This window comes from Lycium barbarum, chromosome 11 (assembly GCF_019175385.1).
Source record: "Lycium barbarum isolate Lr01 chromosome 11, ASM1917538v2, whole genome shotgun sequence".
Classification (NCBI taxonomy): Eukaryota; Viridiplantae; Streptophyta; class Magnoliopsida; order Solanales; family Solanaceae; genus Lycium; species Lycium barbarum.
This window is the reverse complement of record NC_083347.1, coordinates 1,898,782-1,919,033: the sequence shown is the minus strand read 5'-3', so window position 1 is coordinate 1,919,033 and position 20,252 is coordinate 1,898,782. Positions and strand designations below refer to the sequence as shown.

The 20,252-nt window shown below is 34.6% G+C and overlaps 2 protein-coding genes across 2 annotated transcripts; one reads left to right on the top strand and one right to left on the bottom strand.

The window, feature by feature from the left end:
* The first annotated feature begins 861 nt into the window (after positions 1–861).
* LOC132617924 (protein NOI4) lies at positions 862–6,480 on the top strand. The gene is made up of 3 exons (XM_060332986.1): positions 862–1,018; positions 3,324–3,506; positions 6,153–6,480. The coding sequence occupies exons 1-3, from the start codon at positions 1,013–1,015 to the stop codon at positions 6,195–6,197; spliced, it is 234 nt and encodes a 77-aa protein (XP_060188969.1). The 5' UTR covers positions 862–1,012; the 3' UTR covers positions 6,198–6,480.
* A 716-nt stretch (positions 6,481–7,196) lies between these two features.
* LOC132616545 (cellulose synthase-like protein E1) lies at positions 7,197–18,756 on the bottom strand. Its single transcript, XM_060331019.1, has 12 exons — positions 18,369–18,756; positions 17,654–17,966; positions 16,338–16,478; positions 16,043–16,174; positions 15,752–15,961; positions 15,434–15,658; positions 14,986–15,333; positions 13,814–14,317; positions 10,745–10,954; positions 8,699–8,885; positions 8,515–8,622; positions 7,197–7,547 (listed from the first exon to the last, which is right to left on the bottom strand). The coding sequence occupies exons 1-12, from the start codon at positions 18,638–18,640 to the stop codon at positions 7,414–7,416; spliced, it is 2,784 nt and encodes a 927-aa protein (XP_060187002.1). The 5' UTR covers positions 18,641–18,756; the 3' UTR covers positions 7,197–7,413.
* Positions 18,757–20,252: the final 1,496 nt, after the last annotated feature.

Below are 20,252 nucleotides of genomic sequence, written 5' to 3'. Positions count from 1 at the left end.
TTTTGAGATGCAACTTTTACTATATAGTTTCGGGTAATTTTAGCAATCAGAGTTTGATAAATATTTGTAGACCAAATATGTTCACTTTTGACAAACTTAAAGACTAAACTGCTCAGGTGATACTTAAGAGACTATTTTGAAACCGTTTTTGTCATTTTCTCTACGAAAAAGGCTCAAATATGCCATTGAACTATCGGAAATGGCTCATTTATGCCACTCGTCAATAGTTTGGCTCAGTTATGCCATCGAACTATCAGAAATGGCTCATCCATGCAATTTTTCATTAACGAAAGTTTTAAAATATCAAATATGACACTTGGCCTCCAATTAGAGGTCCATGCTGTTTAATTAAACTAGCACAAATTTGTGGGTCGAGTTTTAATTTAATTTAGGATTTAATTTGTGTTGGTTTAATTAAACGACGTAGACCTCTAATTGGTGGCCAAGTGTCATATATGGTATTGTAAAACCGATTTTATAGAAAAATGGCATGGATGAGCCATTTCTGATAGTTCGGTGGCATAACTGAACTAAACTATTGACGAGTGACATAAATGAGTCATTTTAGTTGGATGACATATTTGAGCCTTTTCAGTTTTCTCTATTTTTAATTACTAAACTTAAATTAATTGATTTGACATAAGCATTACGTTGTCTAATTATCTTTATTGTCATAAAGAGTATATATAATACTATGAGCCCGTTTCGATTGACTTATAAGTTGTTTATAAGTTGTTTTCAGCTTTTTTGAGTGTTTGGTTGATCAACTTAAAGTCATTTTATGCTTAAAACAAGTCAAAAAAAATAAGTTAAACTACCCATTTTTTTTTTTTTTAGCTTATAAGCTATTTGTAGCTTATAACATAAGCCCATCCAAACAGGCTCTACGTTGTCTTATTTCCATATATAAATCGTCCATTTCCCAAAATACACCTTTTCATACCTTTCTCTCTCACAAATTCGCTCTGTGTTACAGTGAGGAAAAAATCTCATTTTTTCTATTTTGGGATTCATGTCGGTATGTTAATTTTGCCCTAAAATTGACTTTTTTTTACTTGTTTCTGTTCACTGGATTTCAATTATGTTAGCTGATGATGTTATATGTGTTGATCATCATCTATATTTATATGAATAAATGATTATGTTATGTTAGTTTTTGGGGTTTCTTGTTTAATGGGTTTTCATTGATTTGCTGATTTTACTCTCTAGTGTGTGTGTGTGTGTGTTTTTTTGAGTTTGATCGAAAATCTTGACTTTCAGGCAGATCCTATATAGAGCTTATTTTTGTTGAATTTTGTGCAAAAGAAAAATATTTTGGTCAAAAACACACCTGAACTATCATTTTTTCCTGAGTTTCACACCCTGACTATTAGTTTTTCCCTTTTCCTACCTGAACTATCACCATCTATGTATTGAAACACACCTAGTTGAGTAGATGTTGATAGTTCAGGTAGGAAAAGGGAACAACTGATAGTTGGCCGAGGTGAGTTTTAATACATAGGAAAAGGGAACAACTGATAGTTGGCCGATGTGTGTTTTAATACATAGATGGTGATAGTTCAGGTAGGAAAAGGGAACAACGGGGGAACAACGGAACAACTGATAGTTGGCCGATGTGTGTTTTAATACATAGATGGTGATAGTTTAGGTAGGAAAAGGGAACAACTGATAGTTGGCCGAGGTGAGTTTTAATACATAGATGGTGATAGTTCAGTTAGGAAAAGGGAACAACTGATAGTTGGGTAGTTCTTGATGTGATGGTTATCTAAAGATGATTTAACACCATAGCTGCAATTCCCCCAAGGGGCAGTCTACCTTTTGCAAAATATACACCTAGCTCAGTTGCTTATCTAACATGTATGCCCCTATGCATAATTATGTTCCAAATGGGAGTTTATGTTTGCTGTCTCTACGGCGACCATATGGGGATATTCAAGTTTAGAATTTCTTGGATGCACTAACTAGATAGGATCTTTCCTACCAGTAGTGATAAGTTTTTGCATTCTATATAAAGTGTTTGAATGTGTTAAGTTGATTATTTGTTTTTTTTTATTTTTTATATATATATAAAAATTTCTGATTAGCGTAAAGTTGATGTTCGCATTGTTGCCTCTTGTGTGGATTTCATACTTCTTGTCAATGTATAGATTACTAGTCTTTTCTTTTCTTCTTGTAATGCTTCGATCTCCTATTTGCATGCATCAAATGATGGAAAGGTATATATCTCCAGTTGGAGTTAAGTTGAGTGGTTTTAGACAGGTAGTGGACACTATGATGGTTTTGTTATGACCATTAGAGCATATGACCTTCGTCGTGATGTCAAAACCCTTCTAATGGTATTAACTTAAATCATGGTGGTTTAAGAACCTTTGAGGGGCAATATGCTAGCAATATCAGGGTACAATTTCTGGAATCAGTTTTGATATGAAGTATAGTTGATTTAAGAACAGTGTTATCAAAAGCGAAAAGCGCAAAAAAGCTCTATGGTAAGCTGGGGCTTTAAGCGCAAAGCGCAAATAAAGCGGGGGCTTTACTGAAAAAAGGCGCAATGGCGCAAAAATACAAATATATATTATAATCATGAATAACAAATATATGGACAAAGAAATTGTAAAAACATTACGATAAAGTGAAATATCAATTATCTAGTGTCATCCCTTCAAAAGAGGCTCATTGGCAAGGAAAAGTATGTCTTAGAGCCTTGATGATGACACTAAAGCGCAAATAAAGCGAGGCCAAGCGCTCAACATGTTTTGACCCTCGCATCAGGGCTTAAGCGCGCCTTTGACAACACTGTTTAAGAAGAATAGAATTAACATTTTGTGGATGCATATTGTAGTTTGCCAATTGTTGGAGGACATAATAATTTTGAATGTAAGCAGTTCTGTATATTTAAGCATGAACTCCAAGCAGTTCTTTTTTCTAATTATTAAGTTTTTTGGACATCGTCTACATCCTTCTGCACTACGCATAATTATGAGCTTTTGGTAATGTCAAAGGAATTTCAGAATTGTCCTTCAGGAATTACTTTGTGCATGCTTCCTAATGCACCAACTTCAAATTTTCATGTTGTAGTGTTATACATTTGGAGAATTTTGGCCGCCTTCTTGTGTCCTTTAGTGATTGATGGAGTCATCGATATGCATTCTTGCACTGTGTATTAACAAAATTATGGTGGCATATTGATAAATTTAGCTGCTTTCTCTGAAATAGTATTTGTTCATGATTCATGAAATTACTCACTTGACTATTCAGGCGTATTTTTCTTTTTTTGTCCAATTATTTACCTTTCCTGTTTGGCTTTCACATCTATCTTCGATCAGGAGAAGGGTCGACCACTGCCTAAGTTTGGTGAATGGGACGTTAATGACCCAGCTTCTGCAGAGGGATTTACTGTGATTTTCAACAAGGCTAGGGATGAGAAAAAAACTGGTGGCAAGCCAGAGTCACCAACAAAGGCTGATGGTAATAGAAAGGAAGGAGAAGAACCTTTAAAACCTCAAACTGTAAGTTATTTTGATAACTTTTTGTAGATTCAATGACTTATACGTTATACCCTCTACTTTTTTATGGTTTAATTGTTAACAAATTCTGCCCTTTTCTCTTTACATATTTAAACTGCCATTAGCAGTGTGAATCTGCATCATCACAGATAGAGTTTTTATTTTTTCCATTCAGGGGATAATTCATCTTTCAAATAGGTGAAATCCCATCCTATTCTATGGCCCTTTCAAAACAGTTGAAGGATTTAACTGGCCTAATGATATCCAAGCAACACCAACCAAGCCACTTTCAGCTATCTTCTGCTGTCTCATATGTTCAGAATATTTTGGTTGTAATTTAGTTAATTTTACGAGAAAGGTTATCAAAATAAAACTTCCATCACACTGTATATTGCAAGGTCTCAATGCAAAAGATTGAGCTTAGTTACTTGAAGATCCAGAGCATTAACTTGATCAGCAATAGTTTGAAACACATGGTAGTAGGGTATTCACTAACCTGTACGGTGCAAACAGTAAAGTGGAATCAACTCATCTCTTAGGTCAAGGAATTGCATAGCACTTGAGCTTGTAAGCTCAAAGTTAGCTAATTTTCATTTAAAAGCACCTTGCTCAAAAAAGGGTGGAACATCTATGGTGTTGAGGGCGTGAACTTGGTCTCTATTCCACCGGAAAATGAAGTATCTGTTGGTCAACATCCAGCAATGTGGTCCCCTTTAATTTTGATATCTGGAGAGAGAGATAGCTAAGGCGGTAGCAATTCTTATTGATTCGTGACACCATAAAATTAATTATTCACTTATTATTATACTTCCCTTGAATCCAAGGTGAAAACCTGAAAATTTCAAAAAACCTTGTGTTTTTTTTTTTTGGAAGTGGTGTTGAGAACTAACCTCCTGCTGTGAGCATCGGTAATTCTTAATGGACTGTGGTCAGACCATATATCCTGGTTGCATTGGACAGGGGTTCTAGAGTTGTGTTTTATTTTTGGGTAAAGTGAAGTGTGTATTGGAATCCATATAAATAGGAAACTAGTAGTATATACTAACCCATAAATCGTAATTACTTGCTCTTCTGCCTATCGTCAGGTCAAAGTTTTAACTCCAAGTGGAACCTTCCCATATAAGCATAGGACTAACACCAAGATTAGGGAACTCATGTAAATTATTTGCTATTATCACATTTCCCTTCTAGCCAACTACCTAGAGGAAAAAAATATGTGAGGCAGTGTTTATCAGGACTCCTCTGGGATTTTCTAGGTGTGATGTAGGCTTCTAAACCCACGAGGGCGACCATGAAGAGCAAAAGTCTTATAGGGCTAACACCTGACATGTGGAGCTTTCGTCCTGTGCGTACTGTTCATATTGGTTGTCCACCTCATATGTCACTGGAACGTCAAGTGCACACTTTACAACTTTGATTCTTCATCTTGTACGTACTAAGACATTAGCTTAGCTTTTCTTTCTAAATGTTTGACTATAATTTTTAGAAGTAATGTTTGCTCCATAGCTTAGAATTTGATGATGCAGTATATATCTTTTTATATAATTTACTTATCAGAAAAAGAAGTAATTTGAAAAATTATTATTGACAAAATATTAAATTTGCTTTTGTACATTTTTTTAGTTTTGAATTTAACAATTTTAAATGTATTTTCACGATATAAAATTAAAAAAATTAAGGGGTCGAACCTACTCCCTGCCTCTACTTTTAAAGCATTGAACAGAAGAACCTAGCTTTTCTTACTAAGGATGGCTGGTTGTTCCCAATGTGATAGTTGAGTGGTTGAGGCATAGAATAAACAACCTAGAGATCGAAGTTTTGAATTCGAGTTACAGAACTCAGTGTGGGCTCACCTGACAACGTTGGTGGCACCTATGCTTGTGCTCTGTAGCAAGACTGCCCGATGAATTAGTTGACCTGCTCGCAAGCTTGCTATGGTACCAGCGTCTTCGGAAAATGATTGATATTCAGCATTTTGATTTCTACACTCTCGTCGAAGTGAACTTCAATAGTTGCAACCTATTTTTACTTAATATTGAAGGAATTAGAGAGCAAGACTAGTTATGTCATTGTTGGAATGGTGTTTCCTTCACATAGTTGTTTTGAGGAAAAGAAAATACTTGTCAGGTTACCTAAGTAGTTGACCAGCTGCATTTCTTTTTTGAATGACATGAGAACCCGCAGCCGCTACCCTTCAAGTGCGCACAGGGTAAACCCAGCTCATGTGCAATAGCTCGCAAACCACACAGGAGAGATAGCCCGCACTAGGCAAGCCCCATGCGACGAGCTCGACCCCGAAGGCAAATCCCTTGCTGTTGCAGGCAGGAGGTTTCGAACCTGAGACCTCCATTATGAAAGCCCCATGCTCAACGAGCTGCATTTCTTTTCTTTTATGTTCTTTTTCTTAATGAGTAAGAGTAGTTGACCTGCTCCATCGTGGCTTAGGTTAGGAAGAGCTGTCCTCCATTTTCAAACTTAGTTTTGGAACCGTGTGCATACTACAATTATGAGACTGCTTTCTGATGTAATGACGGATAAACTTGTCCGGTGACCCATCTGAATATACTTTTCATAGATGCTTACTTCTCTCATTATACTTTGAAGCATTCTTATTTCTTAGAATCTGACCAATATTTTGCCGTTTTGCAGAAAAAATGGTTTTGCTGTATGCAGAGCCCTCATGCAGAATCTTGACAAGGGTCTCTGTAAAAGTTGAATATAGGATGCATATTCATAATGAACCCTGCAACTTCTTTTGGATTGGTGGTGGAGACTGAGGCATTACTCAAGTCCCCTTTTGTCTTGTAAACTTGTGTTATATTGTGGGGGGGACAAAAATGTGAGAGACAAAATGTTTGATGTACCTATATGTTGTATCTTTTATTTTATCTTTTAGCAGACAAGCAGTCTGCTTGATTTCACATAGTGTGTTTTGTAAAGCACCTTTCAATCGTAAATTTTTCTGTTAATTTCTGGAGATTCTTTGTTTTTGCCTGATAAGTAGAAATTGCTTAAAATCACCCACTGTTTCGTTGGAAATTCCTATTTATGTGTTTGTTTACTGAAAATCCAGGCACTGTCTCGGATAGAGGCTCGGTGAATTAGACACGTATGTGAACATGCGCATTAGAGTTTTGAGGCCAAATTAGAGGCCAAGTGCATAGCTTGGGTAATTTGATGATCTTCCTTCATGCCAAATTCTACAGTTTTAAATCACTTAGTTTTCTGGTCTGGTCTCTTGTAAGTGTTTGTTTACAAGCACTTGATTACATTCACTTATTTGTTCAAACTTTCCAAAGCTAATACAAATTTTTCTAGAGTCTATTTATTTTTGTTAAGTGGCATATAATTGTTATGTTGCATTCACCAAGGCAATAACACTTCTAGGATATTATTTGAGAAACTCTCTTAACTTTCAGAAAACTACAACTTACATAGGAAAGCACAAAATACACAAAGCAAACTAAAATACTATGTTTTTGGACAAAGGCATTCCACATTGAGGTCGCCGTCACATGTGCCCAAAGAGGCACGGCCAAGTCCAAGACGAGCATGACATCATTGAAGCAACTGAAATATAATGAGACTGAATGCAAATGTAAATTCAGGATCAAGCTTGTTAAAGGGAAGAAATGTGACAAACAAAGAAAATTTTAAAGAACTTGGAGAAATCTTCAATCATAGATTAGGATAAAGTTAGAATAAAACTTTTTATCGTCTACCATCTTTATTCTTTCATTTAAATTATAGAGCCTTGAACATCCAACCAAAGGAACTGTAATAACTTAATCTCTGGCGAAAATCATTCATTCTATTTTTACAGTACCTGCCTTCTGGAAGGAATACAAAAAGCCAATACATTTAAAGTTCAAGGATTCTGCAGTATAAATATCCTGTGCTCAGTCAAAACCTAAACTCTGGACTGCCCCAGCTTTCGTTCGAAAAGATGCTTTAGAAGGTAGACTTGCAGAACGCTAACGCCGATGAGAGCAGAACACTCGAACAAAGCTTTGTACATTGCTCTTTTGCTCATTATTTCATTCACTGCATAAAATAGAAATGATATCACCATATTAGAAAGACGAGGTTTGGAGTATGCAAACTATTACATGATTCTAGCGGATTTGTGTACACGGCTTTTGTCATTAGTATAAAAGATTAAGATGGCACGAGAAACAGATAATATGGAAATAAATGATATTCTCACCTTGTTAGTGAACAGAAAAGGGACACTGCATGTGAATATCGGAACCACTAAGTCGTGGATATATAGGTATCCTTATCCAAAGAACACAACATATGAAGTGCCTAAAGCTAAGAGGTTCAAACGTTACAACATAAGCAAATAAAGAACAACCTCGCACTTTTTTAGCATTACCAAGATTTTAAGCTTTTTTCCCAATGAATCTTTTAAAAAACAAGATTTTGAGCTTAAATGGTCATACGCTAAAGGTCATAATCATTCACATATTCAAGATGAAGGAGAAGTATGCATCCTCAGGCTTGCAAAATTGAACAAAGAAACTGAAATCTATATAAAATAACCGAAACTGAAACGATAAAAAACATTTCACTGGATCTAAGACTAACATCGTGCGAAAAAGTGAGGAGAATTATCTAATTGAAGCGTACGCTAAAGGGAAAAGAGGGCTGTTTCTACTATAAAAATGGTACTCCCTCCGTCCCATATAACTTGGCCACATTACTAAAAATATATGTCCCTAATTACTTGTTCATATACAAAACCAAGATAAAATTAATTAAATCTTTTCCATCTTACCCTTAGTATTAAATGTTCTTGAAAATAGTCAATATTGATTAGAATGTATTTATTGGAGAGAGATAGGGGTAAGGTAGTAAGATACATCTTTTATTTATGATTTCTTAAGGGGCGTGCAAAAGGGAAAGTGGCCAAGTAATATGGGATGGAGGGAGTAAGTGATTGGTAAAATTTTGATTTGCTGAAATGTGGGAGATTCATATAAGAAATATGCAAAAGCTTTACTAATACCTATTGCTTGCCGGTCTGTCTGGGCCTCGAGCCAATGCTGCTCAAACTGAATATTGTATAAAGCTTCCTCTAGTTGTCCAATGTTCTCAAACAATGGTTTGAAATGCTCTGCAGCATTATAATGAAAAGTAAGATCTCTTCTAAAAGCGCCAAAAAGTAAGATGAGGAAAAGTGACACGCTAACCGTCTTTTGCATGCTCGTCATGGTACGCAAAGTGGGCAGCGTGAAGATCAAAGTCTATGGTTTCATGATAGGGCGACTTGTTGGTGAAACAGAAACGATAAACTCCTTCGTGATGGGCCACAAACTCAGTCTTCTCACTTATTTTGTCACGAAAATCATGAATTTGTTCCCCAGAAGGTCCCTTCACCTAATTTCCACCAACGTAGAAACATCAATTGAATAATCCACCAGAGAATGGATAAAAAGACACTTTTCTCTAGTCGAGTGTAAAATATGGCTATGTAAGCTTTTCTTCTAGATAGCATAAAGAACCAATTGTGACAAAGTGAAAAACCAATGCCAAAGGTTTTGGTCTAGTAGAATGAGTGCAGCACGCGATGTGTAGTTAGGCGCACATCACGGGTTCGAACACTGGTGTAGACAAAACCTTGATATTTAATTAAAGTTTTGAAGAAGGTTAGAGCTTTGAACCGTGGGCCATAGGCCCTCAGAGACTTCTCGGTTATGAAAAAAGGCAAAAACTAAAATGAATTGACAAGAAAAGCCGACTGAAGTAATCCTTATGTGGATTTAAAAAAGCTCATCAATCTACAGCCCCAAGATTCAAACTTTCTTGAACATGAACCCATGTAATTCTAATTCTCATAGTTGGGACTCAATTCCCCCATCCCACAAGGTAAAAGGAGAAAAAAAGTGATAAACTTTCCTCCTACCACCCACCAAACCAAATTGCAATTTATGGTGTCCAGGATTGAAGTTACAAAAGACACAAGAAGAGAGACAAGTAAAAGTAAGGAAAAGATACTGTTAGTTTGTTGTCAACAATTTGACCTTCTAATGAAGCTCAAAATCAAAGTCAACACAAATTTGAAAAACAAAACAACAAAGCTCGGACAATTCAAGCTTCTAATGAAGCTTACAATCAAAGTCCACACAAATTTGAAAAACAAAATAAGAAAGCTTGGAAAATTCGAGCTTGCTTAAAATCAAAGTCAACACAAACTCGTAAAACAAAACAACAAAGCTTGAATTCCGAAACCCCACTTGCATTATTAACAGTTCAGAAATCACAGCAACAAGATATACAATTAACTTTACAACTACTATATCGCCTCTCATCTCAATAAAGACGAAATTTTCACAATTTTCAATCAGCAGAAATCACAATAAACAAAACGACAAAGCTTGAATTACTCCAAACCCGACTTGTATTATTAACAGTTCAGAACCACAGCAACAAGATATACAGTCAATCCGAAAACTACAATATCGCCTTTCATCTCAATAAATCAGATGAAATTTTTACAATTTTCAATCAACAGAAATCACCAAAAAAACCCTGAATTTTTCCAAACCCCACTTGCATTATTAACAGTTCAGAATCACAGCAACAAGATATAAAATTGATAGGAAAACTACTCTATCACCTTTCTCCTCAATAACATCAAAGATGAAATTTTTACAAGTTTCAATCAGCAGAAATCACAAAAACAAAAACCAAAACCTGCAAATTACATACCTATATACAAGCTAAAAAACAGAGAAACAAAATTAACATAAAACACAAACAGAAAGAAAGAGAAAAATTGAAAGTAATTTTGGTTAACACAAGTTCAACACCCTCTTCACTGTAATGCCAAGAACCCTCTGATCACTCCGATAACTACTATATCGCCTTTCATCTCAATAAATCAACGAAAATTCTTACAATATTAATGACAACATAAGCTAATAAACAGAGAAAAAAGAATTAAACAAGAACAACGACATACACAGTGTAATCCCACAAGTGGGGTTTGGGGAGAGTAGGATGTACACAGACCTTACCCCTACCTTTGTGGGGTAGAGAGGTTGTTTCCGATAGACCCTCGGCTCAAAAGAAATGTATCCAATGCAGGATTGTACGAAAAACAAAACAGCAACATAGCAAGATACAATACAAGTGCAGCAACATATAATAATACACACATTGAAAAATAAGAAACTACGCGATAACATAAAACACAAACAGAAAGAAAGAGAAAAACTGAAGTAAATTTTGGTTACCACAAGGTCAACACCCTCTTCATTGTAATGCCAAGAACCTTCTGATTTGATAACAACAAATGAAACATGAACTGTTTCTCCCATTTCAACTTTATGTGAAAAACATTCTTCTCTATCTATCACAAATCTAATCCCATAAACCTCTCCACAACTCCATGCTGCCACCAATATTGTCACCAAGATCCAACCTTTCAATGACCCAATTCTCATCTGCAATCAAAAAAAATAAAAAAAAATAAAAAAAGCATCAAAAAGGGATTTTGAGACTAGGGTTTACCTTTTCTTGAGAAAATTTTGGGATTTGGACAGCAAAGTTGAAATTGATACGATATTTGTGTTTGACTAAGTTAAAGAATACACGACTTTGTTTTGTCTTAAAAGTTTGATGAACTAAACTTGTACTTAAAAGTTTTCGGGTTAACCGTACCCGAAAACCCATTATTAGTTTTTTTTTTTTTTAAGTTTAATACATGACGACCCTTTAAATTTGCCGGCAAATTTCATTTAGGTACTTGAACTACAACTTATTTTAATTAAACATATGAAACATAACAAAGTGTTCATGTTAAAAACTTCATATTTTGATTTTAATTTTTTTATCGTGTGTTCTCAAATGCAATAAGTTAACTACTTAAAATATATCACATTCTTTAATTATGCGAATTAGTCTCAATAAGCTATAAAACCTCGGACATATATCAATTGAGGATGATGTGTATAATTGAAGGAGATGACACATTTTACGTGCGTAACTTATTTACATATATAATGGGCATTCGAGATCACGCGTAAAAAAATAAAAAAAAAATTAAACTGAATATGTCTAATAGACACTCGTTATCACTTACATGTGTTCATATGTTTAATTAAAATAAATTATAATTTGGATATCTAAATGAAATTTGTTGGTAACTTTGAGAAGCTATCAATATAACTTAGTTTTTTTCCCTTTCGAAAGCTCCATAATTAGGTGGAATTGGGTAATCGGGAAGTCAAATAGTTGACTTGAGAACGTGGTCGAATCACGAAGAATAAATATGTTTACTACAAGGTCAACCGAGTACAAAGGTGTTTTTACTTTTATTTATAAAAATTAGAAATTATATGAAGTTAAGCAGTTACAATTATTATTTAGGGAAAATAACATGGTATGCCATTTTGGGTAACCTATTTACCCGAAATGGCCATACTTTTTTTTTTTTTTTACATTTTGCAGCCTCTATCCCATGTTGAAAAACTTTTATTTACCCGAGATTCCCCCCCCCCCCCCCCCCCCCCCCGCTCCCCCTCCCTTATCAAACTCCAAGATGCTATTTTTCCCTTCCAAATCTCTTTCTAATGTTGGTTTTTTTTTTAGGGTATAGTGTGTATAAAACACATACATTATGTTATATTTTTAACATTTGTATAAACACTGTATAAACTGTATACAATGTATAAACATTGTATAACACCCTATAAACCCCTTTAATGTATAAACATCTCCTGTAGCAGTGTGTATAAACACGTTCTTTATACATTATTATACAAGGTTTATACATTATCTACAGTAGGTGTATAAAGCTGTATATTGTTGTATAATGTTGTATATACAAGCTGGGGCCATAATTTGTTGGGTCATGGGTTTGTAATTTAAAAATATGACTATGCAAATGTAATTTTATGTGCTAAATTGTACATTACTGAAATTTCCCCTAACTATCACTTTTTTTCATAAAAGTCACTTCGCTATCGTTTCTAACACAAAAGTCACTTAATTTTTTTTCCCCCACAAAAGTCACTTAACTATAGTTTCTAATACAAAAGTCACTTAATATCATTTTTTTTTTCACAAAAATCACTTAACTATCGTTTCTAACACAAAAGTCACTAAATCACTTTCCGATGTCACTAAACCACTTTACGGTGAATAACTCATCTTTTACTCTCCTTTTTTAAAAAAAAAAATCTAATAAATTAAAAATTACTTAAAAAGGTTCAACCCGTCCAAAAAAATTTACTCCCTCTGTCCCATTTTATGTAGCACCTTTCGGATTTCGAGATTCAAACAAGTGTTTCTTTGACTGTAATTTTGTCATATATCTTTTAAATATTTTGAATTCAAGTATCGTGACTTATAGTATTTTTTACGTAGTTTCCAAATATGTACCTTTTTTTCAAACATTTAAAGATCACGTGCCCAAGTTCACGGTCAAAATTAAACTGTTTTGACTTAAAATTCGAACCGTGTCATATGAATTGGGACTGAGGGAGTAATAATTAATTTTGGATTGGGTCGGGTTGAACCTTTTTAAGTAATTTTTAATTTATTAGATTTTTTATAAAAGAAAAAAAAAGCGTAAAAGATGAGTTATTCACCATAAAGTGGCTTAGTGACACCGGAAAATAGTTTAGTGACTTTTGTGTTAGTATACTCAAAGTTAAGTGACTTTTGTGTTAGAAATGATAGTTAAGTGACTTTGTGAAAAAAAGTGATAGTTAAGTAACTTTTGTTTCAGAAACGATAGTTAAGTGACTTTTGTGAAAAAAGTGATAATTAAGTGACCATCTGTGAAATTTACCCTAAACACTAGCAGCGTAGTTTAACTTGTATTGATAGCAGGTAATGATCGTTTTTACAAAGTTACCAAATAATCCTTATCATAGAGATCTTGTAATTACCTACACTTCACACACCATCAGCAAACTTGGCTTGCTCACATTGCAGGTCTCAAGCCCGGATAAAAGAAAAAGGGTAGTAGGTTGATAACCAGCGCAAAACTTACCAATTCATGATAATACACCATCAATAAATAAAACTTAAACTCGGTAAGGATTTGATGCAGTAGCATATATTTTCTCTCATGATTCCATGATTACACATTGTTCCTAAAAAGATCCAACATTTACAACAACAACAACAACAACATATCCAGTGTAGTCCCACAAGTGAAATTTGAGGAGGGTAGGATATACACAGACCTTACCCCTACCTTTAAGGGGCAGAGAGGAACATTTCCATTTACAGTACTACTAATACAAATATGAAATACATGTGCAAACAGAAAGTGCAAAAACCACTGACTGAACTGTAGTGGAACTAGGTATTTTCCCCTTATCTTGTCTAAAGAAGAGAGCATTATACAAAGGCAAGTTAACAAAAACCAGAATCCCACAAAGCAAAACTTGCAAAACCATAGTTTCAAATACATATTTCAATCCCAATTCTCTTGTTAATATCAGTTCTTTCACTAACCCCACAAGGCAAAAAAGATTGAGCATTGCCAGTGTTGACAAAATTGTAAGCATAGGTGAAGCACTTCCAAATTCCATTTTCTCTTGTTTGTATCTCAACAACACATCATCATCAGTGACTTTTGGAGTGACTATGAATGTTGTATTGGAAGAACCAAATAACTTCAACATTGTATCAAGAAAGGCAAATATGTAGGAGCTTGTTCTCTTGTAAAGCCAAATTCTTTGTTCATTCCACCATCCAAGAATCGTTCCACCGCTATAGAGGAATTCGGCGAAACTGTATATTAGTTCCGCGATTATCACGTAAACAAATGGCAAGAACCATTTGCTTGAGACCTGAAATTTGAGAACAAAAGAAGACTGTGTAAAGTTCTTTTGAATGCCAGTGATTTTTGCTCCACCATTTGCTTTTAGTGCCAGTTTTATATTTGCTCGGACTCTTCAAAAAAAAGGGGGGCTGGGTGCGTGTCAGATCCTCCAAAAGCAATGTATCTTTGGAGGATCAGGCACGGGTGAGACAACATTTTTTGGGAGTCAGAGCAACATAGGTTTTAACCCTTTTCTGCCAATTATTACTAAAATTGCATTTTCTGGTGTAAAGTTTGATCGTTCTTTGTTTGTATGTGTCAAACCATAACAGAAAGTAGATTTAATAGAACGAAATTCACAAATGTATGCATATTCATTGACAGCATAATTACCACTGATGGGATAACTTCAATTTCGACATATTTAAGCCTTTAAGGTAAGGTTCTTTAAAGTGGAATTCTGGTATTCTTATTGACTCAAAAGAGGCTATAATATTTTTCTTCAGCAATCAACTTGTGGAGTAAATTAGACAGGATTGTTGATGATTCTATTTTAGCTCTAAAGTAAGTTGAGTTCACACTAAACAAAAAAGGAATAAGTTTCTAATTTCCTAATTTATCTTAGCTAAACCTATAGAATTAAAGCTTTAGTATGACGTTGTTAAGAAAATGGCGATAATTAAGGGGCGAAAATACCTGTGGAAACAAGGAAATTCCTTTGAGTAGATAAAGCGAAGGGACGATAGAATAGTACAGAGTCGCCAAGAAATTCGGAGACCATAGGCAGTAAGTGAGATACCCAAGCATATGGCAAAAATTGAGCTTTCCAAGTCCATACCGAATAGGGCTATACTTCGAAAGCAGAATATTTAAGTCGCCCTCGGACCATCTCTTATGCTGCACTAGTATCTGATCCAAAGTTGTTGCAGTAAGCCCTAAAAATGCCTTCCTTTTAGGACGATAATAAACGGATTTCCAACCTTTACACTGAATTGTCAACCCGGTCAATACATCTTCGACTGGGCACCCGTACTTCAAACCAATCTGCCATGTTAATGAAGTTCACAACGAGTTAGTTATTAAAAGTGTGTGACTATCTCATCTAAGATTTTAAGCTTTGTCTTCAACATCAGATTGAACATACCTCATTTCCCCATTGAGTGTTTTGCTCGTACGTGGAACTCGCTAATCTTTCTAGTCTTTCTTCCAACTCATGCACGTCTTTTTCTGTCTTTTCAGGACATGCACTCTTCAAATCAATCTTAGCTTCCTTGCTGAACTCTCTACCATAAAGGGTATCTCTCCTATGAAAGCAGCCAGTTCCAGTATACAATGGACCACCGTTACCATCCACACCATGGAATTCCACCTTAAGATGATGTAAAAGTAATGGAAGGAAAATTTTATTCATCAACACACATTGAATGATTAGGAAGGTAAAACAAACTAGAGATGTACTGACCTCATCAATTACTCTTAGAGAACCATAAACTTCATTTTTAGTGGTATTTTCAAAAGATTGTGGAAATTGCACGAATGCAATATCATGACTTCTTTCTTCATCCATAAAGAAGCAAAGAACCTCTTGAATCGAGTTTGAGTTGTTCGAATACATATCACAATCTACACTCAGAATTACTGGCGCATTGCTGATCTCCGAGGACACCCTGATCTGAAAGTTTCAGTTAAAAAATTATTCACAGTTTTTTATCCAAGATTACATAAAGAAAAATAATCATCTTGCTAGACTTACCAATGCATTCATTGCCCCAGCTTTGAAATTATGGAAGTGCTGAGGATGCTTCTCCCGAGCCACGTAGACTAAAGTTGGCAGTGTTACCCCATCAATGTCTTTTGTATCTTCGTCTCTGCTGTCGATTAGTATCTAGTACGCGGATGAAAGCAGACATAGATAAGATCATATATGTAAAGTTGCATTTATTAAATCCATATGTGTGTACATAAATTGTTGAATCTCCTTAACATGATAAACGAGAACATGGCCTAACTTGCACTAGTACTTTTGATATTCTTTTTCTTTTTTATACCTGCAAGATAGCAGCATGGTTTTTCTTGGATGAATATGAATCCCATTTAGAAAATCCTGTGTATTCTAATTTTGCTTGATCTGAGACTTTTTCAGTCTTGCACGCATCGTCAATTCTGTTTGCCATGTCCTCGTATAATCTCTGCAGCATTAAGAAAAGATGTTGGCTATCAACCGTATATATACCTCAACATTTTATCGATATCATCTACTAGCTGTCTGGTCGTAAGATTTATGCTTGAAATTTACTCGACATTCAACAGTTTTATGGTAAATAATAGAGTAACAGGAACAGAATTCGAAGATAAAATCAATGGTGCTTACTTGATAAAAAAAATACATAATTGATGGTGCTTGTTACATACAAAATCAGAAGCATAAAAAGAACAGATTGTCACTCCTATGATAGTTTTGCTTATAATGGGCAGCTATTTAATTTAATCAAACTAGCTTAAAACCTTTTACCTATGTTGCTCGGACTCTTCAAAAATGTTGCTGGTGCGTGTCGGATCCTCCAAAACGCATTTTGGAAGATCCGACATGAGTGCAGCAACATTTTTGGAGAGTTCGAGCACATAGCCTTTTGCAGAGATAGCATATAATTGTGAACTTTTCATATGCAGCCTCATCATCAAGTAGTAGGTAATGGATAAAAGGAAAAAGAAAAGTGAAGCACATGCAGAGTCCTCAAGGTGGTTGGCAGAATCATTCACCTACTTTATTGCATTTGTTATATTAAATAATTGAGAAGTTTAACAACTTAATCGTTTGGATCAATAACTTTCAACAGAACAAAACAATTTTTTAAATAATTCCATCGTCAATGAAGTACATACAGATTCCTCAAGGTGGTTGGCAGAATCATTCACCTACTTTGTTGCGTTTGTTATATTAAATAACTGAAAAGTTTAACAACTTTATTATCTGGATCAATAACTTTCAATAAAGGGAGCCCGGTGCACTAAGCTCCCGCTATGCGGGAGGTCCGGGGAAGGGCCGGACCACAATAAAACTGAAAAATTCTTTGAACACTTACCATCCTCCAGGATAGCCAAAGAACAGGCTAATCCTAAAACAAGAGTATTTGATTGGACACGGAATTTAAGAAAGAAAGATGGAGTTTTGGCACATACCAAAAGCATCTTTAGAATTTAAGGTCTTAAACATGTCATGACATTTCTATGACTATAAGAGCCACTAAGGATAAAACATGAAGTGCAAATCTAAAGAGTTTCCAAAAATACAAACGCATCATTCTTTCTGAAACAGACCAAAAAAAAAAAGTTAACGCCATATAAATTGGATCGGAGGAAGTACCTTTATTTCGGAAAAATCTGCATTCGATTGATCTGATAGAGACGAAGATGTAAAATAGGCAGCAGGGGATCTCGGCTCAACGTTGAATTTCTTGCAATAGGGAAGCCAATGCTTTGAGAAACGAGAAGCTTCTAGCAAGGCGTAAAATGTAAGCTCAGAGCCAGCATCATCCGAGAGATAAACACTGAGTTTTTCTGGTGGATAATTGTATGCGATGACTGATAAAACCGTATTGATCACCATAATTGGTGGCTCTATTGCAGGATCAGCAGTGCACACAAATACATCTACTCTTGGCAACTCATCCTCATACCTGTTCCATGGACAACAATAAATGATTAAGTAAATAAAATCTACTCTCTCTAACCGTTTAAACTTTTAGACGATATGATCACACAGTTCAATATGATATCAAAACAGGCAGTGGTTCTGAGTTCAAATTCCACCTCCACCTTAATCAAAAACAAAAAAAAACTTTTCCGCACTTGAGACATATAACTATGAGGCCCTTATATGAGGGGGATCTGAAAATATAATTAAATGAATAAACGAGTGATCTGCTCAATAAATAACAAGTACTATGTTTCAGTCCCAAACAAGTTGAGTCAGCTATATAAATCTTCACTGTTTCATTGCAGCACAACTCATGTCATCATATGAACGAGTGTTTTGTTCAATCTAACAGATAAAACTTTTAGATGAGATTGTCACGTACCTTTGTAAGAGCCTGTCTCGAAATGTGTGACGATGAACTCTGTTCCAACGAAGAGATTGGGTGAGGAGCCAGTAAAAACCGAACCATAGTTCAGCTCCAAGCATTCCAATCCAACCATATCTACCATTTTCACCTGGTTTTGGTATATTACATAGTCTATAAATCCAAATCAAGATAATCCCACAAAACATAGAACTTGCAAATAGCCTATATAATATCCTCCCCTTTGCTTTCTTGGTCTCGAATAAAGGCTCATACTTCAACTTTCCCATACCTATAGACTTTTGAGATTTGAGTCTCTCTTTGAGGATTATCTTCCTCTATACATATAGTATTATATAGTATACTAGTTTCAACAGACGTATCTCGTATTTTTACCTTATTTATATTATTATTGTTTTGACATAAACAAGGAGAATTCTTGCGTTTGTGGTGACGTTTTAGTGATTCTGATAGACTTCAACTATAGCAGCGGAGATGAAATAGTAAATTATTAGATAATGTAGGAGCTGAGATAGTGATAGCTAATATAATAACGTAGCTGCTTAAAAACTTTAAAGAAATTTAAAGAAATGGGGCAGCTTCAAAATTTATTTAGCTGGGCCCATGTGGCCATGGTTGATGGTGTGATTTTCGGAATTTTTTACCAAAGTAAGTCATTATTTCAGCCAATTCATCAAAATAATATATTTTTTTGAAAATTTACAGAAGTAGAATAAACGTATTCCGCAGTAACGTATTATGCATTATTTTATTCAAAAAATTCAATGGGCAAAAAAGTTAAAGGTTAACGATGTTAAAGGATAATTCGTTACTGTGAATAACGTTTTATGGTTAATACGTTACTGTGAGTAACGTTTTATGGTTGATTAATCCACTGATTTGAGTTCTTTATTTTATCCTAGCTAATTTGAGTGCTTTATTTTATGGAGTATATATGATTCACTAAGGTCTCTTAGTCTACAACTTGATGGAAACCATTCTTAGCTGCCGTTTTGATTTATACAAATTTAGTTCCAGCGAAGTGAATTAAAAAATCAAATTTAGTTGTTGTTTTGCTTCTAGAAGATGAAGTATTTTTCGTTAAGTAGTAGATATGAAAGATGGTTGGTTCTTAATTTTCATATATGAAAAGACTGTGATATATAAGCATTAATTACTAGTAGTTATTGTTTTAAACTTAAGACATTGTTTCTTTAATTTCTTTTGGGTCTTAACCATCTTACACTTTAAAATGTATAAGAAAATGTTGAAAGGGAGAATTAACCAACTTTTGCTCATATAATTTCCCACTGCTGGTGTTGTTTTGAAATTGAAAAATTATTACTTTATTTAGCTAATCAATACTTTTTTTTATAAGGCTAATCAATATTTTTTTAATACTAATCAATTTTTTTAAGGCTAATCAGTATCTTTTTGTAAGGCTGATCGATACTTTTTTTTAAGGTAATCAATATTGTCAGTAAAGTTTTATAATTACATCAATCAGAAGGGTTCGTAATTTGAAGAATTCTTTGCAGGATTTAACTGCTCGTGTCTGGATTCTGTAGAAACGTTACTGTCAGTTACGTTTTAGCCTGAAGTTGTAACTCTGAGTTACGACTTTAAGATCAATCAATGTCAGATTTTGTATTCTTTAGAGTCGTTACTCACAGTAACGTATTAACCATAAAACGTTACTCACAGTAACGAATTACCCTTTAATACCGTTAACCTTTAACTTTTTTGCCCGTTGAATTTTTTGAATAAAATAATGTCTAATACGTTACTGTGAAATATGTTTATTCTAGTTCTGTAAATTTTCAAAAAAATATATTATTTTGGTGAATTGGCTGAAATAATAGCTTATTTTGGTCAAAGAGTCTGATTTTCGAGTCCTTTGCA